Below are 22,366 nucleotides of genomic sequence, written 5' to 3' on the forward strand. Positions count from 1 at the left end.
TGGAAGTGGCAACAGTGGATAATTTTGAAAGGAAATTGGATAGGCGTGTGAGGGGAACCAAACTTGCAAGGCTATGGCCATTGAGCAGGGGAATGGGATTGACTGCACTGTCCCACAGCGAGAGCCGGCATGAGTACAATGGGCCGAATGGCCGCCCCCTGTGCCGACAATGACTCCATGAGCCACAAGAAAAGCTTTGAAGTGCTAACTCCCAAATATCAATATGTCTTGTTGTTCGCTCATATTAATATGAAGTGTAATTTAAGGTGTGAATGGGGATGGGCAACAGGAAATAAAACTTTAATTACATCTTGCATTATGAAAGGAACGAGAACACCTTTTGAAGCTGCATGTATACTTTAAAGTCTCCCAGTGTCTTGTTATGACTCTTGCGCTTGCTTTGACTTTTTTTCAGAATGTATCAGTCGTGTTCCATTCACTGTGGTAGCTTCCGAAGCAGATTTTAATTAGAACATTAGTTGCTTTTGGTACAGCTTCGAGAGAGAGAGAGAGATTGGAATAAGTTAGCCAGCTGATTTATATTATTTTCAAATATTTTTGTAAGTTTTGAGGCAATAGTTGTTTGAAACCAGAACAATTTTGTTTTCCACGTTCTTCCGTCTGTCAGTTGTATGTAATTTAAAAAATATTTTGATGGATTAACATTAATAAGTGATTTCCCTCCATTGGCCTTTTTTTTTTGAAAGCATGCATGTCGGACTAATCCTTGCACTGAAAACACTCAATTGTCGCCTTAATAACCCAGAAATGATTTAGTAGCCTCTCGTCAAATTTAATAAGTTCATTTTCGAGCAATATGCTGGAAGCTATCCATCAATCTGATTTGTGAACTTGTTGCTTATTCTATCGGTTCACACTGACAGTCACTCCTGTAGCTGCTAAGTGGGACTAGTCTGGAACATGATCATACTGAGCAAGGGGGTGTATACGTCTTGCCTGTTTTCCTGAGGTTACTGATGCAGCATCTCAATTATCCAAGTTCCCTCACCTCACCGGACCTGCTCAGAAGTGTTTCATCATCAAATTGTTACTTCATTCTTTTAAAAAATGACCCTGAAAATCCAGATTGGGATTGGTGCCACACTGGGGCCTTTTTTTAAAAATTCATTCGTGGGACATGGGTGTCACTGGCTGGCCAGCATTTATTGCCCATCCCTAGTTGTCCCAGGGCAGTTAAGAGTCAACCACATTGCTGTGACTCTGGAGTCACATGTAGGCCAGACAAGGTAAGGGTGGGAGATTTCCTTCCCTAAACATCGGTGAGCCAGATGGGTTTTTCCAACAATTGACAATGGTTTTCATGGTCACCAGTAGATTCTTAATTCCAGATGTTTTTTATTGAATTCAAATTCTGCAATCTGCCGTGGCGGGATTCGAATCCAGGTCCCCAGAACATTAGCTGAGTGTCTGAATTTATAATGGTCTAATGATAATACCACTAGGCCGTCGCCTCCACTCCATCATTGACTCCAGCCAATCTCTTCCCCACTCACCCACTTGCAAAACAGTTCTCTGTGAAAGGAGTGAGCTGCTGGCTAGGTCGGTTCATAGAATCCCTACAGTGCAGAAGGAGGCCATTCGGCCCAACGGGTCTCCACTCACTCTCCAACAGAGCAGCTTACCCAGGCTCTATCCCAGTAACCCCAAGTATTTACTCCACCAATCCCCCCCAACCTACACATCTTGGGACACTAAAGGCCAAGTTAGCATTCTCAATCCACCTAACCCGCACATCTTTGGACTGTGGAAGGAAACCAGAACACCCGGAGGAAACCCACGCAGACACGGGGAGAACGTGCAGACTCCACACAGACAGTGACCCAAGGCCGAACCCAGGTCCCTGGCGCTGTGAGGCAGCAGTGTTCAGGTTTTGGTTCTGTCTCTTGATTTTTCCAGCATATTTCTGCTACAGAATCTAGTGGCGGTACACCCAAAGAGACATGGGATTTGTGAGGGCCAGACTTTAACCAAACTTAAATCATTTATCCAGTTATCTGACTTTATGTTGATTGTGAAACTGGGTCTACTGGACTGGACCCTTCAGAGCTTGCATCATTTCTATGGTTGAAACCAGATTCGCTTCCCAAGAAACTGCGATGGTTTAGCAACACCTCAGCCTGGAAATGTATAATTGACTCCCACTGCTCCTGTATCCCAATGGTTCTCCATACATCAGTCTGCGAGTAAAAATGAGTTTGTATTTCTTCTTGGGATGTGGGCAGCGTTGACAGAACAATGCTGCCACTCTCGATTTCCTCAGAGAAGATGAACCACAGCGATTTGTTTGCTGATTGTGCTGCTACGATCATTTTAAGGAAGAAATCGTAACCCAGCGACAAAGAGAAAACTGACAATGTACGACCGAATCAGAGTGGTGTGTGAATTGGGGATGATGGTGGCTCTGTGAATGACATTTCTCAGATGGAGACATGTTGACACCTATTTTGTTTCCTCGCTGCATTTAGATTATATTGTGGACGAGCTCCCAGGACGTTGGCATTAACGCTTCTTTCTTTGAGAGCTGGGAAGAATTTTATCTGTTTTACCGATTGAGCGAATAAATTTTTTACTCTTTTTCAGGCTAAAGTCCAGTTATATTTAACATCCCTAAAAGATCAGGGAATGTAAACAGCCACGGGACTTTTCACATGCTTAGTTTAATTTTGATGTGAAAGCTTTGATTTGCGAGCTCCCTGGTTAATTTTGAATACTCACTAATCCCGTTTAAAATGACGAGGGGTTTTGAGAAAGTAAATATGGAGAAACAGCGTCTCCTTGCAAGAGGGTTGGTAACCAGAGAGTGCAAATTGAAGGGAATCAATCTTCGTGGTTAAGGTTGAGAAAATTGAGTGTCGGCCTGGAGTGCACCAACTGAACGGGTGGTGAATTCGGAAATAACCTCCAAAATGCAACTAGATAAGCGGGAAGGTTGCAGGGCCCTGGAGGAAGAAGCAGGGGACTGAATAGTTTGACTGGTTGGTTCTTTGAAACAGTTGGAACAAGCATGATAGGCTGACACTGGCCTCTGATGCTGTTGATTCTTTATGGAGCTTGCTATATAATGCATTGTAAATGCCAGCTTATCCCCTGTTGTCATTGTAGCGCACGCTGCGCGTGAAGTTGGAACTCTGCTCTCAGATTGGGGAAATGGGGGCAATTTATTTTTTTATTCATTTATGGGATGTGGGGGTCAGTGGCTAGGCCAGCATTTATTGTCCATCTCTAATTGCCCTCAAGGAGGTGCTGGTGAGCTTCCTCCTTCAATTGCTGCAGTCCTTGAGGTAGGTACACCTACAGTGCTATTAGGGAGGGAGTTTGAGGATTTTTACCCAGTGACAGTGAAGGAATGGTGACACACAGTGGTTAACACTGCTGCCTCACAGTGCCAGGGACCCGGGTTCAGTTCCAGCTTGGGTCACTGTCTGTGCGGAGTTTGCACATTCTCCCCGTGTCTGCGTGGGTTTCCTCCGGATGCTCAGGTTTCCTCCCACAGTCCGAAAGACGTGCTGGTCAGGTGCATTGGCCATGCTAAATTCCCCCTCAGTGTACCTGAACAGGCACCAGAGTGTGGCGACTAGGGGATTTTCACAGTGTTAATGTAAGCCTACTTGTGACACTAACAAATAAACTTTTTATTTCCAAGTCAGGATGATGAGTGGCTTGGAGGGCAACCTCCAGGTGGTGTTGTTCCCAGGCATCTGCCACCCTTGTCCTTCTATAGTAGTGGTCGTGGGTTTGGAATTAAGCGAGTTGCAATGTTCCAGATTGATATTCTTCTTGTGGACAATGGGTGATAAACATGGCCAACATCCCGAGAGCAAATGTACAAGGCATGTGAAGACTACTGGGATGATAAGGGGGACATCCTTCGATCGTCTGGTTGAGGTACACATTCCTGTTTCTGACGGCCATGTTCTACTTTTGGCCAAGCCACACAAATGTAACAGGAAGCAATGGGAGCGATTATAAAAACAAATCTCTGACAGCTTCTCATGAAGTGACAGCATGCGAGAACAAACCTTGGCTGTTCATTATCACCTGTAGCTTGAGAGGGGATGATTGCCACTGATTGCTCTGATACATCCTTGATTATATTTATTGACCTCATCACGACTGTTTGCCAAGTTAGCACGACACATTTTAAAATGGGGAAAAATAAATGCGCTGGCATTGAAACAGCGCCAAGGGGAAATTTCTGTGAGCCTTTGCTTGTACTGCAAGCATTCCTCTCTAACTCTATTGTGGAGCTGCTGGTGAGGTCAGGAGAATTTTGTTTTGGCAAGGGGTGTTAGGGAACATGTAGAATCCGCTGCAGTTCAAACATTCATGAAGTGGCCATCTGCCAGGAAAACAACTATTTATTTTAATCAACTTTTTTAAAAAATGTTTTTTTTTGCAAGAACACAGGGTTTGTGCTGGGATTGTGCAATTGTCTTTGTCGGAGTTAACCCTTAAACAGGTAGTGAAGTGCACAGTGGTGGAATTTTGAATGAACATGTAAGTGGAATAAGTACAAGGGAATCACTTCTTAATGGTGGCGGTTTAACTGGATTCCCGTTTGGGTGTGGGGAGGTTCAGTAGGGGTGTTATTGGTCAGGGGCTTTATTTAACACATAACGGTACGATGGACATTCCGCCACTTCTCTTAAACCCGCTTTGAGGCAGTGAATCAGGCAGGCTGCAAAGTCAGCTCACCATTCGCTGTTGCCCCGTTAACCTCTGCCTCTCCGACGTTCAGCCAATTGCTGATTTCTGTGTCAAAAATGAAAAATAAATGACCAGGATGAGCCAAGATTTTCTGTTTTTCTTCACTTCAATGCCAACCCGTTTACCCGCTGCCATTCTGCCAGTGTTAAAATATCAATCAGCAATCAGGGCTGCTGCATGCTTGGCCTGACATAGTCCTTAGCCACAAAGATCAAAGCAAAATACTGCGGATGCTGAGATCTGAAACAAAAATAGAAAATGCTGGAAAATCCCAGCAGGTCTGACAGCATCTGTGGGGAGAGAATAGAGCCAACACTTCAAGAGCCCTGACAAAGGGTCATCCAGACTCGAAACGTTGGCTCTATCCTCTTTCCACAGATGCTGTCAGACCTGCCGAGATTTTCCAGCATTTTCTGTAATCCTTAGCCACGTCCGATTTAGGCAATATAAGGGAACATGTGTATTGATGAGGGGATGTATTAGATGCAGGAAGCAAAATAATTGCTTAGAGAAAAATGCCAAGCATCATAGCTTGATCATGTATTGTGGATAGCCTCGAATTTGCTGTCCTGTCTAAGTTATTATGATGACATCGGATGATGTCCAGTCACAAGGAACTCAAATTGCTTTCTAAAGTATTGTGTGCAGTTTTGGTGTCTTTATCTGAGGAAGGATGCCCTTGCTATAGAAGCAGTACAGCGAAGGTTTACCAGGCTGATTCCTGGGATGGCAGGTCTGTCGTATGAGGAGAGACTAAGTCGGTTAGGATTATATTCACTGGAGTTTAGAAGAGTGAGAGGGGAATCTCATAGAAACTTATAAAATTCTAACAGGGTCAGAAAGAATGTTCCCAATGGTGGGGGGGGGGGGGCAGAAGTAGGAGTCATAGTTTGAGGATAAGGGATAAAACTTTTAGAACTGAGGTGAGGAGAAATTTCTTCACCCAGAGGGGGGTGAATGTGTGGAATTCATGACCACAGAAAGTAGTTGGGGCCAAAACATTGTCTGATTTCAAGAAGAAATTAGATATAGCTCTTGGGGCTAAAGGGATATGGGGGGAAGGGGGGATCAGAATATTGAATTTGATGATCAGCCATGATCAAAATGAATGGTGGCGCAGGTTTGAAGGGCCGAGTGGCCTCCTTCTCCTAGTTTCTATGTTTCTATGAAAGGTTCCTCAGGAGGTGCAGTTGCCACATGGGTTTGATTTGAACCTAGATTCACGCGTCAGTGATGCAAGGTGTCAGCTTTGGTTCCGTGTGAGCACAAAATCAAAGTTGGTGCTGCACTGTCCGGGGATACTGACTTTCAGGTAAGATGTTAAACTGAGATCTGATGTAAAAGGTTCTATTTTGTTATTTTCACAAAGAGCAGAGGAGTTCCTCCTGGTGTCTTGACCATTATTTTAAAAAATCCTCAACAGCTATTGCAGATTATCTGATCATTACCACATTGCTGTCTGTGGGATCTTGTTTTGTGCGGATTGACTGCTGCATTTCGTATATTGCAACCGTGTTTACACTTCAGAAGTGCCTCATTGGCTATAAAGTGCTTTAGAATGTCCTGTAGCCAAGAAGGGCGCTACAGAAATGAAAGTCTTTGTCATGTGTGAAACTCCCCGAGCCCGCGATTCTCACTGTAGCTCACACCAGGAACACATTGGCCTCCCGCCCTGCATTCACACTGATTTTAACATCGACATGAGATGGAGACTACTTTGACTAAAGTGTGCTTGTCCCCGAGAGAGTGTCATAATACTGTGGATTAACAGACACAAGGGGCACAATTCCCCCCTTTTCAGACTCAGCGCGATCGATGGTTGGATAGTTCCAGCAGCGCCTGTCCCACTGACCAGAATGGCAGGATCCCGTGCCAGATTCACCGCTTGCAACCTCATTAATTATGCACAAGCGTGTCACCCCCGACTCTCCTGGCTGCTGGTTCCTCCGCCCACGCTCAGTTGGCAGGGACTAGGGTCCCGGCGCCATATTTAAACCCCAGTCCAGCACACTTCTATCACTCTCTCCAGCCCAGCCATCTTCACCAGACTGTGCAGGATATCAACAATGATGTGGAGATGCCGGCGTTGGACTGGGGTAAACACAGTAAGAAGTTTAACAACACCAGGTTAAAGTCCAACAGGTTTATTTGGTAGCAAAAGCCACACAAGCTTTCGGAGCTCTAAGCCCCTTCCTCAGGTGAGCGGGAATTCTGTTCACAAACAGAGCTTATAAAGACACAGACTCAATTTACATGAATAATGGTTGGAATGCGAATACTTACAACTAATCAAGTCTTTAAGAAACACCTGAGGAAGGGGCTTAGAGCTCCGAAAGCTTGTGTGGCTTTTGCTACCAAATAAACCTGTTGGACTTTAACCTGGTGTTGTTAAACTTCTTACTGTGGATATCAACAACCCAGGGAAGAAGCTAGCAGCCTCGATTCAACCACCCTCTCCCAGGCCCATCACCTCTGAGGCGCCCATGCCTCACTTGGACCTCTACCCACCGTATCAGGAGTCTTCGTGCATCTCCTTTCAGTAAACAATGTGGTATCCCTTTGACCCTCTTGTTTGTGGGCTTTTCCTGCAACCTTGCCTGAGTCCAGTTTCCCTCCTCTTGGGTCTTCCCCCTGCCTTCCATTGCTCGTCATCTACCTCCTTTCCCCTCTTCCTGCCATCGTGAGCCCTCACCTTACACCACCCCCCCCCCCCCCCCCCCCCCCCACTCCTCCCGTGCAGCCCTCCTTCCACATTGTCCCTTGTCTTCATTAGGTCTCACCTCGCGCTCCACCCCCGGTTGAATTTCATACCTTTGTTGAGTTTGGTGCATGAGTGTTGTAGCAACGTGCGGTCCAGACGGACACTGGTGTGTGGCACCAGGGGGAAGGAGACCCCTAAACTCCCCAAGCCCAGATGCTGTATTAATCCAACTCAGTGAGACAGGAGGGACCCTGGGCCCAGCAGCACGGTGCTGTCCATGGATACCAGCTCAGCATGGCGAGGGAGGGCAGGAACCGGCTCTGCCCCGGCAGAGTGGTGTTCAGTGCAGCATTGTGGCAGAAAGCTGGTACACTCGCCCTGAAGCCTGTGGTGAACTGAGGACGAACGGCCTTGGGAACGCCACTCATTAGTGATTGGGTTTGACACTAACGCGAGTTCCCGGTGGCGTGACGCAAAATTGAAAAGCCTGATGGGACTCCAGCGGGCAGCTGTTTTAATGAGCATTCATGCGATGCAAGTGGCAGTTGTGCTACCAGCCGGTGAGAAGACTGACCATTAACGCACCGTCGGGAGAATTGCAATGTGATTCTACGCTGGTGGGTTTCCAGCTTCTTGGCTCCTGGCAGATTCAGCGTACCCGCCATCAAACCCGCTGCGGGAAGAATGCCACCCGTGGTTTTACAGCTGGCATCCTAACAATGTATTAGATCATGAATTTATTTATCGGATTTGAAGCCATGATGTTACCTCAATAAAAAGTTTAAGTTTTATATCCCTACCAACCCAGTTCTCTGTCAGAACTGTTTTTGAACCAACAAGATAGAATCATAGGAAGAAGCCATTCGGCCCATCGAGCCTGCACTGACAAAAATCCCACCCTATTCCCATAAACCTTCATATTTACCCTGCTAATCCCCCCCCCCCCCCGAAACTAGGGGCAATTTTGCATGGCCAATCCACCTAACCTGCACATCTTTGGGAGGAGGAAACCGGAGCGCCCGGAGGAAACCCACGCAGACACGGGGAGAATGTACAAACTCCACACAGACAGTGACCCAAGCTGGGAATGGAACCTGGGTCCCAGGCGCTGTGAGGCAGCAGTGTTAACCACTGTGCCATCCATTGTCACCATGTCTTAAACATGCTAATGTGGCTGATTGTAAATTTTTGACAGGTGATGCCACCGTGATAGATTTTACTTGTTATATCTGGAATTAAAAGTCTAATGATGACCATGAAAGCATTGTCCATTCACTGGTGTCCTTTCGGGGAGGAAATCTGCCGTCCTTACCTGGTCCGGCCTACATGCGGCTCCAGACCCACAGAAATGTGATTGACTCTTAACTGCCCTCTAAAATGCTCTATCAAGTTCAGGGGCAATTAGGGATGGGCACCAAATGTTGCTCCAGTCAGTGAAGCACAAAAGTGATGAATTTTACTAGTTGATGTAATGCTGCGTTTGAAGATGGTGGTTGGAATGGTTTTTGGGAATCTTGTTGTCCAGAGCAGTATTACCTTGTTGGGAATGTTGTTGTTTAATCTAAACAGCTCATTGTTACAAGTTGAGGAACTCTGAGTTCCCTGCTGCCACTTGTGCTATTCTTGCTGATTGACTATACTGTATGAATGTGACGATAAGATTGCTCCATCCATTTGACTCAAACGTTAACTGTTAACGTGTTTTATTCAAGGTTATCAGCCGTACTCCACTTCCAAGGGAATGGTAAAGGGCGGTAATTGGATCATCATTATCCAGTTGGGGCGATTCCAGCTTCTGTTCTTTCTATAACCCTGGGTCGTTTTAACCTCCAATACCCGTCTGTGAGAAACCAATGGGATGGGATTGGTTACTCAGCAGATGGTAAAATGGAGCAAAGAGTAAACGGATGACAATCCTTTCAATTTCCCCCTCAATGGTTTAAACTTCCCCCCTCCCCCGTCATGTAACAGTGCCCATCACACATTTGTGTTTCCTTGTTGCCTATTCACCCAAAGGAGCAAAAGAATGTGCAAACAAGGAGCAGGTGTAGGCCATTCAGCCCCTCGAGCCTGACCTGCCATTTCATAAGATCACGGTTGATCTGATATTAACCATAAATCTGCATCCCACCTCCTCCGATAACCTTTCACCCCCTTGCTTACCCAGAATCTATCCACTTCTGCATTAAAAATATTCAAACACTCTGCTTCCTCCACCTTTTCAGGAATAGCATTCCAAAGACCACTGCCTGAGAGAAAGAAATTCTCTTCATCTCCATTTTAAATGGGGTGGCCCAATGGCACAGTGGTTAGCACTGCTGCCTCACAGCCCCAGGGTCCCGGGTTCAATTCTGACCTCAGGTCACTGTCTGTGTGGAGTTTGCACGTTCTCCCCGTGTCTGCATGGCTTTCCTTCGGGTGCTCCGGTTTCCTCCCACAGTCCAAAGATGTGCGGGTTAGGTGGATTGACCATGCTCAATTGCCCATTGGTGTCCCAAGAGGGTTAGCAGGGTAATACGTAGAGTTATGGGGATAGGGCCTTGGTGGGATTGTTGTCGGTGCAGACTTGATGGGCCGAATGGCCTCCTTCTGCACTGTAGAGATTCTATGATTCTAAGATCATCGTTCCTTCACCATAGAAATACTGTGATGCGTTTTGGGTGAAACCATTTGTATTTCTGAGTATAGGAATGGGGGAGAGCCTTAGGACCGGTCCAACATTGAAGAGCATCGTGGCTGATCATTTATCTGCCGTTGCTTCGTGACTCTCAGTGCATTTCCCCAACAAAGCGACGATCCAACTCCATTTTAAAATGTTTAGTTTACCCATCCCATGAAGCTTTTTCAACCAGAATGTTCCAGATTTCTATTAGCCTTTGGGTTGAATTTTCCCCACTGGCTTTGGGAACAATCGGGTTGTGACGGCAGAGAGACTGGCACTGGGATATTCCAGGAGGTGGCCTCGGAATTCGCTGTCCAATTCCAGATTGAGGTTGGGCTCAGGATGCTGCCCGCCCAATCGAGGGCCAGTAGCTCTGAAGCCTCAATATGGAGGGTGGCCTCGGAAGGGGTAGTGTAAAATAATAATCCGGAGAGTGCAATCTCAATTTTGGGTTTGCATGGAATTTTCCTCACTTTGTGGCATTTGCATCAGGTGCAAAGCGGCTGGAAAATTGTCCCCAGTGTCTAACGTTAGATTCTGTGATTGGACAGCATTGACTGAACAATCACAAGTGTGCTGAGAATTGCACGAACAGCCAACTTAGATTGTCAGTCAAGTTTGCAATATGGCTCACTGACACTTGCTAGTAGCTAAATATATTCATACGCAGTGACCTGGTCTCTGCGGGGTAAAGGGACATGTCCAGGCATTGCAGTTTGAGGATTGGAGCCCCACTGGACAGCTCATGGAGGATTGCTCTTGCTGCTGGTGGTTTCCACGTTGTGCCAAGGAGCTCCTGTTTCTGATAGGCTCCCTGGGCCTGTCACCTGGAGGTTGCCTCCATTGAGTTGGCAGCCACCCCATGCAGTGGGAAGGCTCCGTTTGTCACCAACTAGATGTGAGTAGGCCATTTAAATCCCTCCCTAATTGGGGTCTTAACTCTCTGAATCCACCCCCCCCCCCCTCCCTGCTGAGCAGGCAGCTAATCAATCGCCCTGCCTGCTCCTCAACACCCCCCCCCCTCCCCCACCGCCGCTCCCAGTGCAGTGCCCCCCCCCCTCACACCCCCTTGCCCATCAGCTCTGGGTCTGCAAAGAGGTGCGTGGGTTAGGTGGATTTGCCATGCTAAGTTGTCCCCTAGTGTAAGGGGGACTAGTGTGGTAAATATGTGGGGATACAGGGATAAGGCCTGGATGGGATTGTTGTCACTGCGGGCTCGATGGGCCGAATGGCACTGTAGGGATTCTGTGACACCATCCCTGAATGTCCTAGCTCTACTTTCACCATTTCTCCCCCCCCCCCCCCCTGTTCTGGCCTCCTCTGCCTCTGACACCACATTGCTGACCTGTTTGACCAATCTGTGCTTATTTTGCAAGGAACCACTTTGCATTATTTGGGATATCTGTCATAATTTACATCCAATTGTGAAAATTAATTCCTGAACTCTTTGGATGCAGAGCCAATTCCACTAACCTTCCACCAGCACGCTGTGTGGGCCCAACTCGGGGATGTTTACTTGGTATTGTACGAACGCAGCAATTGTACTCTGAAAAGAAAACAGTGTTTATTTAAGAAAAAAGCCTTCAGAAGTACAAAGCTCTGTAAGCTTTGTAGCTGTCCATTTAGAGGAAGCGATATACCGGTTCAATTCAGGGTGGGGTTGACATTGAATCTTCCATGCAGGAACAGAATATTTGCCTTTGTTCTGGTAAACACGAGATGCATCAACTACGCGAGCTTTCAGTTGAGCTGCGTCTAACTGGTCACTCATTGTCCACTCAAAAGCATAAGGTTCCCTCTGATTGAGGGGAAAACCAGCCTCCCATCCATTGACTCTGTCGACACTTCCCGCTGCCACGGAAAAGCAGCCAGCATAAATAAGGACCCCCATGCATCCCAGACATTCTCTCTTCCACCTTCTTCTGTCGGGAAAAAGATATAAAAGTCTGAGGACGCATACCAACCAACTCAAGAACAGCTTCTTCCCTGCTGCCATCAGACTTCTGAATGGACATACCTCACATTAAGTTGATCTTTCTCTCCACCCTAGCTATGACTGTAACACTACATTCTGCACTCTCTCCTTTCTTTCTCTATGAATGGTATGCTTTGTCTGTACTGTGTGCAAGAAACAATACTTTTCACTGTATGCTAATACGTGTGACAATAAATCAAATCAAATAAAAAAAAATTGGCAAAATCATGGAAGCCTATCGAATCATAGAATGGTTGCATTGTATCTGTGCCAGCTGTCCTCAAAGTCTTTCAGCTAGTGCCACACCGCCACCTCCACCCCGTGATCACATAAACCTCTCCTTATTAGATAATGATCAGATTCTCTTTTGAAGGGCACGATTAAATCTGCCCCCACCCCATTCTCAGGCAGTGCGTTCCACACTCTCGCCACTCATAGCATTAACAAAAAAGATTCTCCTCATGTCGCCCTTGCTTCTTTCTGCCAGTCACCTCAAATCTGTGCTCTCTGATTCTCAATCCTTCCTTCAACGGGAGTTTCTGTCTGCTCCTCATTATTTTGGACACCTCCATCAAATGTCCTGGAGTTTAGAAGAGTGAGAGGGGATCTCATAGAAACTTATACAATTCTAACAGGGTTAGACAGGGTAGATTCAGAAAGAAAGTTCCCGATGGTGGGGAGGCCAGAACTAGGGGTCATAGTTTGAGGATAAGGGGTAAACCTTTTAGGACTGAGGTGAGGAGTAATTTCTTCACCCAGAGGGTGGTGAATGTGTGGAATTCACTACCACAGAATGTAGTTGAGGCCAAAACATTTTCTGATTTCAAGAAGAAATTAGATATAGCTCTTGGGGCTAAAGGGATCAAGAGATAAAGGCCGGAAGGGGGGGATCAGGATATTGAATTCAATGATCGGCTAGGATCAAAATGAATGGATTCATCATGGGATATGTACAATTTTTCTGCAAATCAGAATCTGAATCAGTGCTTTGGTCAATTTTGCCCCCCTGCACTTTAGCGACTTTGAACTGCAGTGTGCCATAGCCAAGTTCATCAAACTGCGTGTGTGGACCAGAGCTTGACATTTTACCTCGTCTCTCTGCACAACTTCAAACCATAAGATGTATTTCCCCGTTAAAGCATCAGGAAGTGAAGCAGTGCTCTAAATTACATCCTTGCATCAAAGTTGGAGCAGAATCCTCGAACATTGCCCTGCTAGACTCTCTTAAATTCGTCTCCAGCAGTTTTTCCTCTCATGTTGCTTTTGAAATAATCACAGTCCATCACATTGTACAACAGTATTGTATTAATCATTGCTTAGTTGGTGCTTGCCTAGCCAGCTTGTGAATGTACCAGCTATACAAATCTCTATTTAGCCCATAATATTTTGTCATGTAGATATTGTATATATGTCATTAGTCGAGGTGTGGTGTTTGTCAGTCTGGGTTAATGCAGGGTAATGAGTCCATTAGCCATTATTGTGCTATTTCCTGTTTAGATTGCCACAGGCCAGTATAAAGCAAAACACTTTTAAAATCTTGTTTCAAACACATGTTTGTTGTGCATTAATTGTACGTGTTCTTTCAAATAAATATTTAAACAGTCGAGTGAGCTTCCACTTTCCCCGAAGCCTCACGATGGGGCTTTTTATTATATTCATGTGTAAATTTTTAGCGCATTGTGTTTCAATGATTCATATTAATGAACCTTCAAAGCTATTTCTTGCACCATACCATAAATGGAATGCGCTATTTCCCTCGCGACATTAGGATGATAATGAGAACAAATATTTTAATGTTGCTGATATCCTGTTTCCCAGCGATTAGAAACAAATTCTGTTTTTAACAAAGCAATGTGAGCCCAAGGCGCGCACAGCCAGGTTTCTGTTCCGTTCCACGTAATTAACAATCTCTTGTCGACACGTGTAACACGAGTGTTTCTCCGCAGATGCCGAGGACGCCAATGATGACGGTGATGACGATGATGACACCAAAATCATTGTCCTCAGTTACCCGCAATACTGCCGCTACCGGACCATGCTGAAGAGAATCCAAAACCGATCGTCTTCCTGGCTGCTTGACCAGTTTGTGATGGCCTTGGGCGGCATTGCCATACTGAACAAAAGCACCCGGATTCTGTACTGCCGTGACACATTTGACCATCCGACTCTGATCGAAAACGAGTGTGTCTGCGATGAGTTTGGTAAGTACTTTCTCTGACCTTGTACACCTGAATTTTCCCATCCCACCCACTATGGGAATCGCAACGGGCGAGGGGGCGGACCATGCAAAGATCTGTTTAACTTGGGTGGGATTTTTCGGTTTTGGGGTGAGCGCGACCGGAAACTCGTGTCAGTAATCTCAGAAGGGTGATTATTGGAGAGGGTATTGGAAAAGTGTGGAATGAGAAGCTGCCCAACTCTTTAAGCAGACTTTATGTTGGAATCCAAGGACTATACTAATTTTTACATTGCTGATCAGTGAAGGAATCTACAAGAAACATTGCTTTCTTGTTGTAGCTTCCACTAGATTGTCATGTTAAATTTTTCCGAAATGAAGTTTGGCATTGTTGTGGATGTGGAAGAGGAGTTTGCTTGTATTTATCAAACTGTGCAGCTTGGGAAATAGCCTAAAATGGATTTATGTTATTTGAATCAAATTGTTCGCTAAAAAACAAGAAAGGTTTAAATTCTTTTCTGGCATAAAATGTTTTGTGTCTGAACATTGAACAAAGAGCAACAAAAGCTGGTAGGGTTGATTTCACTGAGGGTTCATTGATGCTGCAACTGTATTGTCAGTACAGTCAGGGTTTGCTTTGTACCGATGTTGGGAGTTAGACTGTGCATGCTTCCCCAATCCCACCCAACCTGACATTACGACAAAGTGAAGTGAGACTTTTGCAGACTCAGTTTACACTGCACAAGTTTAGAATTAGTGTGAAACCGAGAGCACTTCACACCTACAGTAAACATGTCCTGTAAATTCAGTGCAAAGGGTACAGGAGTTGAAAACCCCCTCTCCCCCTATATCCATATATTATACTTAAAAACCTTCTAGTTCACAAAGTAGTCACCAAACCAACCAGTGCTAGTTTGCTATAAACCCCACTGACGGTGAGATGTAACTCTTTGCAGATGATACAGGTCTGATCATGTCACATATTGGGCACCTAAGACTCTTGCATTTCATAGAATCATAGAATCTACGGCAGGGAGACAGTCCCTTCAGCCCAAACTGGTCCACGCCGACCAAAATGCTGAAATTGTTTGAAAAAGTTGGGATATGTAAAATAGAAAAAAGTGCATGGCAATTAAGAAAAAATAAGACCCAAGCTATTTTTTCAGTGTCAAAGGTGCTGAATATTTGTAACAATCGGGCTTTCAAAAACTTGGACATGTTCAACACTTTGATAAGATGTGACATTTGGTTATTCCATTATTCTCCCCCCCCCCCCCCCAACCCACCACACACACACGCCTGCTTGCATTTATTTAGCATCCGTTAATGTTGTAAAACTTAGCAACGGGCTTCTCAGGAGTGTAAGCAGACACACATGGGCACCAAGCCAAAGAAGGGGGTCATTGAATCAGATGATCAAAAGCTCAGTCAAGGAAGTAGGGTTTTAAGGAACGCTTTCCCGAGGTGGAGAGAGCTTAGTCCAGAGCTTAGTTAGGGTCTCAGCAACTGAAGGCACGGCCGCCAGCAGAGAGACGAAGGAGAATAAGTTTGGAGGTTTGAGTTAGATGAATACTGCAAATGCGAATTGGCCTGTCCCGCTTTCCAACCTGGACTCCTGACGCAAAATAGCCAAAGCCTTGGGTTAGCTGAAGGATTCATCGTTTGATGTAGAAACGGTCTCCTCGTGTCAATATTGCGGCAGTGCTGTGCCGGTGAACCATTTTACTTCCCAGCTGGGGAGATGGGAGGAGCTTTATTTAAATGGAGGAAGCTGGTCAGATCGAATTTGGAGATTACAGCATCCTACAGCTTTTATAGGACCAAAAGTAAACATGATAGCAGCCTTGTGAGGGGCTGGGCTGTTGATGTAGAGCAGGTATTTTTGCTGAAAAGTCACATTCTGTTGGACTGTTGCCAGAAGTGAGTAAAACTGACAGAATACAGTTGGCAGTAGAGGCTGTGTTTCCTTTATTTGGAAATATTAACCTTGAACTGTTGCGCTCTGGAATTCTCTCTCTGCAGCTGCCATTAGCTTATCAAATTACTTGGTTCTATTGTGCAGATTGTTATCAGCCAGTGTAAATCTAAATTCAAACTGGCTTTTCTTCCCACTTCAAGTTTTGTCCCATAGAAAAGCGAACGGCAAATTCAAAAAAAAATTAAAAAGCACCAAGTAGCTGCCCGTTCTGGGCAGACTGAGTGGAAAAGTACACAATGGGCTGATTCATTTGTTCAGATAGTGTGTTTATGACCACATTATACAAATAGCCATTGTAGAATTATTAACGTCAATTATTATGGTCCATGATACAAAGTATCTCTTATTTTCAGTGGGTAATAAATAGGTTTAATATGCTACTCTTTTTAACTAGATGTGCGATTCTCTATATATATATGTCCTTAATATAAAATTGAATTTTCCGAAACTCTGCTGGATTCCTTCTTAATGTAGTAATTGCATAACGTAATGAGTGTTATTTAGCATTACATTGACATTGTAAAATATTCGCAAATCCTGGCACGGTGACAGAAACACTTCAGTTTTGTAATGTAAAATTGCATTCACAGTATACATTGCAGAAATAATAGATAAATTACAGGGCACCAGTTGACGTCTGTAACCTGATCTCGGGTATGGTTGGCTAATTATTAATGTCCCAATCTTCCTTCTTGTAGTTTATAATGTCACGTGGTTTCCACATTTATCTTACAGAATTATAAGGTGCATCCAAGTGCTCATTAATATCTATCTGTACATCTGTCTATTTTGGTATCCAGCTACATTAATCTCTTTTCTCTGCTGAAGAGGGCACAATGCCACGCCAACATCACGTGCCAGATGTTGCACTCCATGTCACACACTTAGCATCGCACTATTTACAGGTGGAAATTTACCTTTTTTAGAAAGCTCAGTGCTTCTGATAAGTTAATTTATTAGTGTCACAAGTAGGCTTACATTAACACTGCAATGAGGTTACTGTGAAAATCCCCCAGTTGCCACACTCCGGCGCCTGTTTGGGTGCACGGAGGGAGAATTTAGCATGGCCAATGAACCTAACCAGCAGGTCTTTCGGACTGTGGGAGGAAATCGGAGTACCTGGAGCAAACCCACGCAGATACGGGGTGAACGTGCAGACTCCGCACAGACAGTGACCCGAGGCCGGGAATCGAACCCGGGTCCCTGGCGCTGTGAGGCAGCAGTGCTAACCACTGTGCCACCCGTGAGGGGGTGAACAGAGGTTTGCCATTATCCTTGAAGCCCAGTGTGAGTCCACGTGCCGCCATGCCACACAAAATGGGGCAAAAGGGATGGCACAGTGGCCAGCACTGCTGCCTCACAGCGCCAGGGACCCGGGTTCGATTCCTGGCTTGGGTCACTGTCTGTGCGGAGTCTGCACATTCTCCCTGTGTCTGCGTGGGTTTCCTCCGGGTGCTGCGGTTTCCTCCCTTAAGTCCGAAAGACGTGCTTGTTAGGTGCATTGACCATGCTAAATTCTCCCTCGGTGTACCCGGACAGGCGCAGGAGTGTGGCAACTAGGGGATTTTCACAGTAACTTCATTTCAGTGTTAATGTAAGCCTACTTGCGACACTAATAAATAAACTTTAACTTAAAAATAAAAATGGAAGCAGCAAAAGTAGAAGTTGTGCATTGCGAGCTATCACTCTGGGAGCAAATGTATATAATTACTAAATGAAGTAGCGCTTGTTATATTATCAAGTCAGAGCGAAGTCCATATGTAAATTACAATAACAGGATTTATGGTTTTAAAAGTCAAAAATACAACCAGACCTCTCTCGAGCAGAAATATAATTGAAGAGATGAGGGATTAATGACTGAATGGGCTTGATGAAATTGGATAGATTGAAAATATACACTGCTTATTACAAGTTACCATGGTACAACTGTCATGGATAATCTGAATATGGATAAATCCTCAACAACAAACAGTTTTAACAAGTAATAGATCAGTTAATAGAAATAATGGGTCTGCTAATTCTTGCTCTGAATGCATTAAATTATTTATTATAACTTTACCATGCAAATATTAACATTGTCACATAGCCTCCAAACCCATTTCCAAAGGCACAAGTCAGGAGTGTGACGGAATACTCCCCACTTGCCTGGATGGGTACAGCCCCAACAACACTCAAGAAGCTCGACACCATCCAGGACAAAGCTGCCCTTCCAGCACCTTCAGCATTCACTCCCTCCTCCAGTGACGCACAGTAACAGCAGTGCGTACCATCCATGATAGAAACATTCACACCCCAATGTGTTTCCTACATCTTCACCCTGCGTCGACATTGTAATGACAATACAACTGTGGCAGGTTAACAGTGAAAACAGGACATTGATTAAATAACCAGGACACTCCCCAGAAACATTGAATTGCTTCAAGTGGAGGAGTACCTGAAGGAAGGGAGTGGGATTCCTGAGGGAGGGAGTGCCATCAGGAGGTGGATGGGATTATCCTTGAATTAGCCAATGTACCCCCGCCCCCCCCCCCCCCAGTGTTTACGCTGTGTCCCCCCCCCCCAGTGTTTACACTGTGTCCCCCCCCAGTGTTTACACTGTGTCCCCCCCCAGTGTTTACACTGTGTCCCCCCCCAGTGTTTACACTGTGTCCCCCCCCAGTGTTTACACTGTGTCCCCCCCCAGTGTTTACACTGTGTCCCCCCCCAGTGTTTACACTGTGTCCCCCCCCAGTGTTTACACTGTGTCCCCCCCCAGTGTTTACACTGTGTCCCCCCCCAGTGTTTACACTGTGTCCCCCCCCAGTGTTTACACTGTGTCCCCCCCCAGTGTTTACACTGTGTCCCCCCCCAGTGTTTACACTGTGTCCCCCCCAGTGTTTACACTGTGTCCCCCCCCCCAGTGTTTACACTGTCCCCCCCCCAGTGTTTACACTGTCCCCCCCCCCAGTGTTTACACTGTCCCCCCCCCCAGTGTTTACACTGTGTTCCCCCCCAGTGTTTACACTGTGTCCCCCCCCCCCAGGGTTTACACTGTGTCCCCCCCCCCCAGTGTTTACACTGTGTCCCCCCCCAGTGTTTACACTGTGTCCCCCCCCCCAGTGTTTACACTGTGTCCCCCCCCAGTGTTTACACTGTGTCCCCCCCAGTGTTTACACTGTGTCCCCCCCCCAGTGTTTACACTGTGTCCCCTCCCCAGTGTTTACACTGTGTGTCCCCCCAGTGTTTACACTGTGTATGTCCCCCCCCCGTGTTTACACTGTGTGTCCCCCGTGTTTACACTGTGTCCCCCCCCTGTGTTTACGCTGTGTCCCCCCCCCGTGTTTACGCTGTGTCCCGCCCCCCAGAGTTTACGCTGTGTCCCCCCCCAGTGTTTACGCTGTGCCCCCCCCAGTGTTTACGCTGTGCCCCCCCCCCAGTGTTTACACTGTGCCCCCCCCCAGTGTTTACGCTGTGTCCCCCCCCAGTGTTTACACTGTGTCCCCCCCCCAGTGTTTACACTGTGTCCCCCCCCAGTGTTTACACTGTGTCCCCCCCCAGTGTTTACACTGTGTCCCCCCCCAGTGTTTACACTGTGTCCCCCCCCAGTGTTTACACTGTGTCCCCCCCCAGTGTTTACACTGTGTCCCCCCCCAGTGTTTACACTGTGTCCCCCCCCAGTGTTTACACTGTGTCCCCCCCCCAGTGTTTACACTGTGTCCCCCCCCAGTGTTTACACTGTGTCCCCCCCCAGTGTTTACACTGTGTCCCCCCCCCAGTGTTTACACTGTGTCCCCCCCCAGTGTTTACACTGTGTCCCCCCCCAGTGTTTACACTGTGTCCCCCCCCAGTGTTTACACTGTGTCCCCCCCCAGTGTTTACACTGTGTCCCCCCCCAGTGTTTACACTGTGTCCCCCCCCAGTGTTTACACTGTGTCCCCCCCCAGTGTTTACACTGTGTCCCCCCCCCGTGTTTACACTGTGTCCCCCCCCAGTGTTTACACTGTGTCCCCCCCCAGTGTTTACACTGTGTCCCCCCCCAGTGTTTACACTGTGTCCCCCCCCAGTGTTTACACTGTGTCCCCCCCCAGTGTTTACACTGTGTCCCCCCCCAGTGTTTACACTGTGTCCCCCCCCCAGTGTTTACACTGTGTCCCCCCCCCAGTGTTTACACTGTGTCCCCCCCAGTGTTTACACTGTGTCCCCCCCCAGTGTTTACACTGTTTCCCCCCCAGTGTTTACACTGTGTCCCCCCCCCAGTGTTTACACTGTGTCCCCCCCCAGTGTTTACACTGTGTCCCCCCCCAGTGTTTACACTGTGTCCCCCCCCAGTGTTTACACTGTGTCCCCCCCCAGTGTTTACACTGTGTGCCCCCCCCAGTGTTTACACTGTGTGCCCCCCCCAGTGTTTACACTGTCCCCCCCCAGTGTTTACACTGTGTCCCCCCCAGTGTTTACACTGTGTCCCCCCCCCAGTGTTTACACTGTGTCCCCCCCCAGTGTTTACACTGTGTCCCCCCCAGTGTTTACACTGTCCCCCCCCCAGTGTTTACACTGTGTCCCCCCCCCCAGTGTTTACACTGTGTCCCCCCCCCAGTGTTTACACTGTGTCCCCCCCCAGTGTTTACGCTGTGTCCCCCCCAGTGTTTACGCTGTGTCCCCCCCCAGTGTTTACGCTGTGTCCCCCCCCAGTGTTTACGATGTGTCCCCCCCCAGTGTTTACGCTGTGTCCCCCCCCAGTGTTTACACTGTGTCCCCCCCAGTGTTTACGCTGTGTCCCCCCCAGTGTTTACACTGTGTCCCCCCCGAGTGTTTACACTGTGTCCCCCCCCAGTGTTTACACTGTGTCCCCCCCCAGTGTTTACACTGTGCCCCCCCCAGTGTTTACACTGTGTCCCCCCCCAGTGTTTACACTGTGTCCCCCCCCAGTGTTTACACTGTGTCCCCCCCCAGTGTTTACACTGTGTCCCCCCCCCAGTGTTTACACTGTGTCCCCCCCCCAGTGTTTACACTGTGTCCCCCCCCCAGTGTTTACACTGTGTGCCCCCCCCAGTGTTTACACTGTGTGCCCCCCCCAGTGTTTACACTGTCCCCCCCCCAGTGTTTACACTGTGTCCCCCCCAAGTGTTTACTCTGTGTCCCCCCCCAGTGTTTACGCTGTGTCCCCCCCAGTGTTTACGCTGTGTCCCCCCCCAGTGTTTACACTGTGTCCCCCCCCAGTCTTTACACTGTGTCCCCCCCCAGTGTTTACACTGTGTCCCCCCCCAGTGTTTACACTGTGTCCCCCCCAGTGTTTACGCTGTGTCCCCCCCCAGTGTTTACGCTGTGTCCCCCCCCAGTGTTTACGCTGTGTCCCCCCCCAGTGTTTACGCTGTGTCCCCCCCCCCAGTGTTTACGCTGTGTCCCCCCCCAGTGTTTACGCTGTGTCCCCCCCCAGTGTTTACACAGTGTCCCCCCCAGTGTTTACGCTGTGTCCCCCCCAGTGTTTACACTGTGTCCCCCCCCCCAGTGTTTACACTGTGTCCCCCCCCCAGTGTTTACACTGTGTCCCCCCCCAGTGTTTACACTGTGCCCCCCCCAGTGTTTACACTGTGTCCCCCCCCAGTGTTTACACTGTGTCCCCCCCCAGTGTTTACACTGTGTCCCCCCCCAGTGTTTACACTGTGTCCCCCCCCAGTGTTTACACTGTGTCCCCCCCCAGTGTTTACACTGTGTCCCCCCCAGTGTTTACACTGTGTCCCCCCCCAGTGTTTACACTGTGTCCCCCCCCAGTGTTTACACTGTGTCCCCCCCCAGTGTTTACACTGTGTCCCCCCCCAGTGTTTACACTGTGTCCCCCCCCAGTGTTTACACTGTGTCCCCCCCCCAGTGTTTACACTGTGTCCCCCCCCAGTGTTTACACTGTGTCCCCCCCCCCAGTGTTTACACTGTGTCCCCCCCCCCCAGCGTTTACACTGTGTCCCCCCCCCAGTGTTTACACTGTGTGTCCCCCCCCAGTGTTTACACTGTGTCCCCCCCCGCAGTGTTTACGCTGTGTGTCCCCCCCCCCCCAGTGTTTACACTGTGTCCCCGTCCCCCCCCCCCCCAGTGTTTACGCTGTGTCCCCCCCCAGTGTTACGCTGTCCACTGTCTCTTTTATTTTGGGATGGAATATAATGTGATTTCTGTTT

The 22,366-nt window shown here is 47.5% G+C and overlaps 1 protein-coding gene across 1 annotated transcript in view; it reads left to right on the top strand.

Moving 5' to 3' along the window:
- Window positions 1-22,366, top strand: part of arid5b (AT-rich interaction domain 5B) — a 160,566-nt gene that overhangs the window by 37,848 nt on the left and 100,352 nt on the right. The window contains exon 4 of the mRNA XM_078223626.1: window positions 14,013-14,267. Coding sequence (XP_078079752.1) covers window positions 14,013-14,267 — 255 coding nt within the window. The remainder of the gene's footprint in view (window positions 1-14,012; window positions 14,268-22,366) is intronic.

Source organism: Mustelus asterias, chromosome 11 (assembly GCF_964213995.1).
Source record: "Mustelus asterias chromosome 11, sMusAst1.hap1.1, whole genome shotgun sequence".
Taxonomy (NCBI): Eukaryota; Metazoa; Chordata; class Chondrichthyes; order Carcharhiniformes; family Triakidae; genus Mustelus; species Mustelus asterias.